The sequence below is a fragment of the Astatotilapia calliptera genome, chromosome 19, assembly GCF_900246225.1.
Source record: "Astatotilapia calliptera chromosome 19, fAstCal1.2, whole genome shotgun sequence".
Lineage (NCBI taxonomy): Eukaryota > Metazoa > Chordata > Actinopteri > Cichliformes > Cichlidae > Astatotilapia > Astatotilapia calliptera.
In genome coordinates, this window is record NC_039320.1 from 22534118 (window position 1) to 22541976 (window position 7859).

General features: G+C 38.9%; 1 protein-coding gene across 1 annotated transcript; it reads right to left on the minus strand.

Moving 5' to 3' along the window:
* Window positions 1–272: 272 nt before the first annotated feature.
* Window positions 273–7659, minus strand: LOC113012743 (5'-nucleotidase-like). The gene is made up of 9 exons (XM_026153059.1): window positions 7257–7659; window positions 6853–7072; window positions 6383–6571; window positions 6016–6213; window positions 4232–4386; window positions 3932–4040; window positions 3675–3830; window positions 2791–2991; window positions 273–750 (listed from the first exon to the last, which is right to left on the minus strand). The coding sequence occupies exons 1-9, from the start codon at window positions 7632–7634 to the stop codon at window positions 593–595; spliced, it is 1764 nt and encodes a 587-aa protein (XP_026008844.1). The 5' UTR covers window positions 7635–7659; the 3' UTR covers window positions 273–592.
* Window positions 7660–7859: the final 200 nt, after the last annotated feature.

The following is a 7859-nucleotide window of genomic DNA, read 5'->3' on the forward strand; positions in this document are numbered from 1 at the left end:
AGCTTTGCATATATGCAGATCAAACAGGTCCTCATGACAACAAATCACTGGCTTGTTTACAAGTCCTCACAGTTTCTACACAGTAATGCATTCATGTTTGTAACCCGATGAAAACATCATTCTTTTTAAAGATGACGTGCATTCTGCCTGACCACAGTTTTTCAGGCATTTGAATAATGGTAATTAAAGAAAATCATTTGGAATAGTTGTTGCTTTGTGTGCTTTTTACTATCCACTGTTATTTTGTAAAATAATCTCATTCAGAAAATTGACCAAGCTTCATACACTCCCTCGTCTTTCAATCAGTAAGCTCTATCATTCAATATAACTTTGCTTTTTATATTTAGGTTGTTTCTTTTGGTACATTTGTGTGTCGGTTTGAGTAAACAAGACTGTCGCTCATGCTTTTTTGGGGGGTTGCTGAATCGTTGTGGGTTATAATAAGTTTCAACCTGGATGCTGGCTACCCCGAGGCTGAACCTGTAATCCTGTTGTCTTCTAGTTAGCTTTGAGGGCAGCGAGCTGAAAAGACAGTTAACCAAGTCCTGGAGCTTTTCAATTTATCACAGTTTACCAGAGTGTAAAAAGCCAATCAAAGTGTCACAGACAGACACAGACTCAGCAGCAACAAGCCAATACTGTATGAAGCAATGACAGCAGAGTTCCTGAAAGTGATGCGGCCTTCTACTGCAGGGAACACGCGCTTCATGTCAGAGATGTACTTGGAAAAAACGGTAATGTCCAAGTCACCTGCAAGAAAAGGCAAATTTTTTTTTAAAAAAATCTCAAAGTGGCATTAAATGAATCAATATTACATCATTAAAATACATAAATAACATCTTCATGATGCTCGATTCTCGATTTCAAGAGTGATTTTTGTAAAATTTAAAGAAAACTGCAGAAACATATTTAAACGATTTAAACATCCCTGCTGGAGAGAATCCCAAGAGTAAAGATCGAGAACTAAAGAGTTTACAGGTACAGCAGGCTTTGATTTGTTGTTCATTTCTGTCTCTGAATAATGGGTGGGAAAAAAAGTTAAAAAACAAAACAAAAAAAATCCAACCTCTGTGTGAAAGTTTGCCACAGTTAATATGAGTTCTTCAACCATCCTCAAAAACAATGGATTTCTATGTCCCTCAGCAGATCATCAGCTTTTCAGGCTTAGAATCATAAGTGTTAATACAAAGCGCTACGGCAAAACTGTCCAATGGTTGTTTCAGCATTTCGATAAACTGTGCCAGAGTGCCAAAAACCCTTAAAGCAATGCTGGAAATGAAAATGTCACAAGCCACATCCTGCTATTCTTTTCTTCTTTAGTGCGGCCTTGAGGATAACAAAAACTTTTCCACTATACCACTACAGAGATATTTTACTGCAACGTGTGTTGTCAAGTTTAAAAACAACTGCAGGACTTTGAGTCACAGAATAAACTCTTGAGAGCAGATGTTATATGGCTGCGTTTCCATGTGTGGTCCATATGTTGTTTTTCCCCATTTCCATGCGTTTCACAGACAAGTGCGCCACAGTTAATTCTCAGTGTCCGCTCGTAAAATGTTTCTCACTTTAGGCATTATCAGATGAATTCATCCATTTTAACATGGACAGGATGTTAGAATTTCACTTTAGACAATCCAGTTAATTCATGAAAAGCACTGTCTAGCTCCTTCCTGTGATGTTTTATTTAAAAAAACATTAATGGTCATGACTCAGGTTGCATTCCACCAGGGAGAAAAAAAGCAAGGGACAAATGACTATGAAACATTAAAGTTTGCAAACCTTTATAACAGTCTGCCAAGTCTTGGAGTGATTGCTAAATGAGCTCTTTTCTATTTATATATTTAGATTATATGTATTTCTAAAGGGAGTGTGAGTATGGAGTGGACCACAGCAGCAGAAACACCTTCAAAGAAGAAGTCTAAACTTGGATGCTTCAAACACACAAGTATTCAGTCTGGCAGCGAAGACGATATAAAAAATCAGTACCCAAATTTAGTATCACAAGTGATAGTCTCAAAACAAATGTGATGCACAAATATGCACAAATAATCATTATTCGTGCATCAGTTTTAAACTCAATTGCAATCTTTGCTTCCCACAGTTACACAAAAGTGATATTTAAAATGCACGCTCCTCCAATGCAATGCAAAGAAACAACAACTATGTTAAAATAAAGATATGCAGATATCCTTTGATTGTGTTTTTTTTCCAAAATACTTTGGCTTCACGATAAGAACAAAATGTATGCAAAGAGTGCGGTTATGTCAATTGCGTGGAAATACCATTATCTGCAGTTTGATGGATGCACAAAGGCGAGGGAAAAACAACAGAACAGTTGCTAACGTGACTTTTCCAACATCGAACATTAAAGCGAGCCCATAGGGCGTGTAAGCGTATCCATCCAGCTCACAAAGGTGCACTGAAACTTAACACGTTTGCATTCGATTTGCCAAAGACGTGTATCCGGTAACCAAGATGAGTAACGAAGGTTTCGTGACAAAAAGATGTAATTCATTTTCCAAAATAGAAAAACTTGTGCTTTATGCAAAACAAGGAAAGGGGAACTGTAGAGGGATCTCACAGCTGCCAGGTACTTTGCTACGAGTTGATTATGATGTTAGGGATGTTAGTGTGAGGTTGACCTTTGACCTTTTGAATTGAAAATGTCATTTTTTAATGAGGTCAGTGTGATTTTTGACTAAGAGGATGCTGGTGCTGGATGCAGTAAAGGTCCTTTTAAGTGCCTGAGGTAAACTGCTTATAAATTTAGAACAAGAGTCTGCCACCCACCTGAATTATGTTTCAGTAACTCCCTCTTAATCATTGTAAAGTTATCGCCTCCACCCACCATGTATGAAGGCATGACCACGGTGTATGTCTTCTGTGGGTCTAATGGTTCATACTTGGGCACGCGGCACTCTGTGCAGAGCAATGACAGCGATGCTACACGCTGGTTCACTGGCTTGGAGAGGTCGTACTTCACATGAATGCCTGGAAATTTAAGGGAAAAATGGCATAGTGTTTACATTTATATAAAGAGACTAGTGTGTCCTTGTGGCATGCGATGCAATGACAAACTCGACCACATTCTTCACACGTTTCACTCTCTTTTTTACCACTTGTTGTTCTCTACAACTCTCGGCTGCAGCTTTCCAGCCACACGTACAAAACAACAACAACAACAACAACAACAACAACAACGTCAGGACCCAGTTCATTCTTCTTTCATGCAGGGGAGGCGTGATGAGCTGACTGAGCTCAGCCTCACCCCGCAGCCGCACCACGAACCACGCCCCACCACAGTCCTGTTTACTTAGAATTAGTAAAACACAAATTAAAATACTTTTGGGAGAACATCAACAGCATTTTATGTTTAGTGTAAGGCTGGAGACAGTGGGTTGTCTACTAAGATGAGACAACCAACACTACCTCAACTACCTCATAAAGCCACTGATTATTGTTTTCACACTGCACTAAATACACATGTGCATTACGGTTACTTTAGGAACTGATTCATATAACATGCTATTTAATGTCCTGTTACAAAACTAGGCACACCTGCAGCTGAGCAATGCTTTCAGTGCAACTTTTGTAAGCACATGTTAGATATGTATTTCTAACCCTTTGTTATAAAAGATTATTAAACTATTCTGTGTTAGCAGAGGAGCACAGACCTGAGACCTGAAGAAATTCTCCAGTCTTTCTTCCACTTCCATATCTGTGAACAGAGTGTTCAAATGCCTTTTTTATTGTTGAGCCTTTTATTTGGACCAAGTCACAGGTTCCTCCAAATGGTAACACGGTGAGGATCTCCTCCATTGTTATGGAGCCTAAAAGGACAACATATAAAGGTAAATAACAGCAGATTACAAAACACTTCAAGGTGAATTAAGAACTCGGCAATTCTGCACAAAGGAAAAAAAAAATCTACCATTTCTGTAGCGTTCGTCTATCGCTGTCCGTATGCCCCCACTATTCAGCATACACAAGCTTACATGATTCCACTGCTCCCCAGTTGAATGCCTCATATTGTGATACACCTGTAAATGCAAAAGAGACGTATTATATGACAGAGAAATTCTCTTTGCTTCTGGCTGTTTGTCGTCACCTTTTATCATCATAAATATCTGTTATGATCAATCACCTTCCTTAAAAATCACGCAGTCCTTTTATAACCACTAATTCACACTTAACTCATGTTAACTAAGTGAAAAATGCCTGTAACTTTTACCATGGCATCACAGATTAGGTTTCCCAGGTTACACTCCCGAAATCGGCACTCTTCAAATGACCCGTTGAGGTAGACTAAGGTTTGGCCCACATACTTAGTCGAGTATTGAGCCAAGTCTGTTTTCCACTTATTAACATCAGCAAGGATCTCCGCATCTGAAACAAAACAAAACAAAGAAGAAGAAAAAAAACACAGATCGTGACTGTTGGAGAAAAAAAATCTAGATTATTGGATTTTGAGTAAATCCCTGAGAGCAAATAGATAATCCTGGAGCTCTAATGAAGAATTTACACAAATATGGTAACATTGCATTTGTAAAGCAAGGAACAACTCCACTTTTTCAATATGAGATTGCAAATCATAGTTACAATGTCATATTGAATGACATATTGCTGCTGTAGCCATCTGCTTCAAGGTTCAACATGTCCTGCAGATCTTGGTTGTAACAAGTGGTGATTGTTACTGTTTCTGTCTCTGTAAGCCTGGCTGTACGGGAAAGGAAGCTTAGGTGGGAAAATCCCAATACATCAGCATTTTCTATAATAGTCAGCCGAGTCCATGTGCCAACCAACCCACATTCAACGTCACTTAAATCACATTTCTTTTTCACTCTGGTGCTCACTTAGAACTTCAGCAGGTCATCTTAACCATGTCTACATGTCAAAATGCACAGATTTGCATTTCTTTTTAAGTGACCTTTCTCACTGTCTCTCTTCCCCTGTTTTTCTTCTCCTTCATCTTTCTTTCTCCCTTTCCTATCCCCTAGGTATGTCTGTCCTGTTTGTAACAGCTGAAAATAAAATAAAATAAAATAAAATAAATAATAACAACAAAAGTCGATCAAATGGACCAATACGGCAAGTCATGATCCACTTGGTAAAGTAAATCCATTGGGTATCTTTGTTGGCCTTCAGACATCAATTCTGACGGCTGAAGAACCAAACAGGACAGACAAAAAAACAAAACAAAAGCAAAACAAGTCATTGGATGATTAGATATTTGTGTTAGTGAGCAGTTGTACCCAAGAAAGTGGCTGCAACATATATTCATAGATTATATAAGATATAAGGTGCTAACTAGTTTAATTTAATGAGTATAATACACTTCATTAAACAACAAGAAGTATCTTTCAAAAAGGTAAGTAATGTTAAAGTTCTTATTTGTGTGAGCACATGTAAACTTTTACTAGAAAATGGATGTGATGGGAGAGCCTGAGTCCTGTGTTGTGTTTTTGTTATTCTTTTCATACTGAGACAAATGAGCTAAAGCAGTTTTTACCTCTATGTACCACTGGATGTTCAACTGTCAGCAAAGGAATTTAACACTGAAGATTTGTTGATATTGTGATGAGTCTTGGACAATGCAATTTTGCCCCACTTTGCTGTAAGTATGTGCAAACATTTTCCACCACTCAAGGATGGGTGTGTGCATCAAAATCCAGTAATAACAAGTTACCTGGTAATGTAAACAAATATGAGATAAGAAATGATCACTAAAGTTCATGTTCTGCGTCAGGAGCAGGAATGCTTACTAAAGAGCTTACCCAGCTTTTAAAAAAGTTTTCTCTCTCTTTCAGAGTAATTTAGTCTCATTGCCGCTTCTGATTATATCCAATTTCTTTTGTGTTCACAGAGATAAAACTTTTGCCTCATTTCCCAAATCCTTAATACACTTCCAGGAACACTGAGAAATTTTAACATGATAAAATCTTATTTGGTTCAGTGAATGGTTTCGACTTTTCAAACAGTAACATGTGTACAGTGTAATCTGATATTTTAGTCTACCTTGAGGTATGCTGCTGTCCATTAGGATGGGATTTCCAACGGCTTTGATGACATTGCCAGCATCATCAAAAGTCACTTTTAAGTGTCCAAGATATTTCCCAAAGGCGTAAGCCTGGACCACTGGCACGTCTCTTCCATGGTTGGATTTTACTATAAAAGGATATGGGCCAGCTGGCACTTCGGAAGATGGGGGCGTTCCTGCAGAGAAAGAAAATGTTGTGGTTTGTAGCCTTAGAAGCATGCCATTCCTTTAAATTGGTTTGTTGCATGTGTGAAATGCAGTTTTTGTGTCTGGAGACAGCTGGATAAACCCAACCCGCTCTGGATAAACACTATAATAAATAACAATAGAACAGGATAGAGATACCTGTGTAGAGGAACGTGTTGGTATGCCCTCCAACAACAACATCCACCCCTCTCACGCGTCTCGCTATGTCTTGATCCACAACAAAACCAGAGTGTCCCAGGGCAATGATTTTATTATAGCCCAGACTTTCCAGCTTATTTACTTGAGCTTGAAGTGACTCCACCTCATCTTTGAACTTGAGATGTTTGCCTAACACGCACAGGAAATAGGGGACGGATGGGTGCAAGCAAGCAGTGCACATTTCAAAACACTGGTGAATAAAACGTCTAAATACTGGATAACAATTTGAAAGTTGTTATTACAAGGCAAGACATCTGGTAATGTAGCTGAAAACACCAACAATCAGCGACGCTTTATAAAGAAAGAGAGTTTTATTTGAGTGATATTATCCTGATTGTGATCCAGCTTCATCCACGAACTGGAAAAACAAAGCATGGGCATTGGGCGGGACATCATTGGAACAGATTTACCTGGCCTGGATAAGAATGGCGTCTCTGCTGAGGTATAGCCAACCACAGCTACTTTCTCTGAGCCCACACTGATAACTTTGTAGGGACTGTAGTATTTATGAAGCTCTGCCAGGGTTTGGTCGGGTTTAATATTTGCACTGACCACAGAGAAATTTATATTCTGGAGAAAGGGTTGAATGAGACCCTCCACTCCATTGTCAAACTCGTGATTTCCAAAAGCCTATGTGACAAAAAAAAAGAACTTCAACTACTTTATTAACTCATTAAATATAATGATTTACTAAAATTTAAAAATGAACACATAATTGACTTTTTAAAGAAACTTATCTTCGAAAAATACAAACTTGAACCACTTTAACACACAAAAAGTTTCCAAACAACATAGAAATTAAAAGAATACTTGCCATAACATCATAACCAAGTTTGTTCATAAAGTGTGCGGCTTCAGCGCCATTATAGTAGTTGAACCAGACAGTCCCTTGGAATTGGTCTCCAGCATCCAGAAACACCACGTTCGTCTCTTTTTTTCTGATCTCGGTCACTTTCGTGAACCTCCTGGCCACACCAGCGAAGCAGGGACGCTCTGCTCGACACTTTCCCGAGTCCTTGCCGGTCTCCTCGATTCGTGCATGGTTGTCATTGGTGTGGAGTATTGTCAGCTCGAAGGTCGACGCTCCGCTCCAGCAGTTTAAAACGAGGCAGAGCGAGGTCAAGAGAGCGCGCAAACCCATGATGTCTCCGTGCGTAAAAACCGCATTTGTGACCAAGAATGTATAGCACATTGAAGGAGGCGTCGGCTTAGTACAGAGGGAGGAAAAAGTCCAGGAAATTCCGACATAGAAAATTAGTGAGAGAAAGCGTTCTGTAAGTTTTATAAACTGTCGTTTTGTCTTTTGTCGTTTTATTAGACTTGAGTACTGATTAGCAGAACACAACAGCTTAGAAAGTTTGCAGTGTGTGTGTGTCTGTCCAGGTGAAACAATGTCAAGTTATCAACTTTTAAATCT

What these genes read in the sequence shown, in the direction of transcription:
- LOC113012743 (XM_026153059.1), bottom strand. Translation starts at nt 7,634, where the DNA reads ATGTGCTATACATTCTTGGTCACAAATGCGGTTTTTACGCACGGAGAC. An exon ending in AGACGAACGCTACAGAAATG is followed by an intron (nt 3,831 to 3,931) that starts GTAGATTTTTTT and finishes TTGTCCTTTTAG; the next exon opens with GCTCCATAACAATGGAGGAG. An exon ending in AGAATTTCTTCAGGTCTCAG is followed by an intron (nt 2,992 to 3,674) that starts GTCTGTGCTCCT and finishes TTAAATTTCCAG; the next exon opens with GCATTCATGTGAAGTACGAC.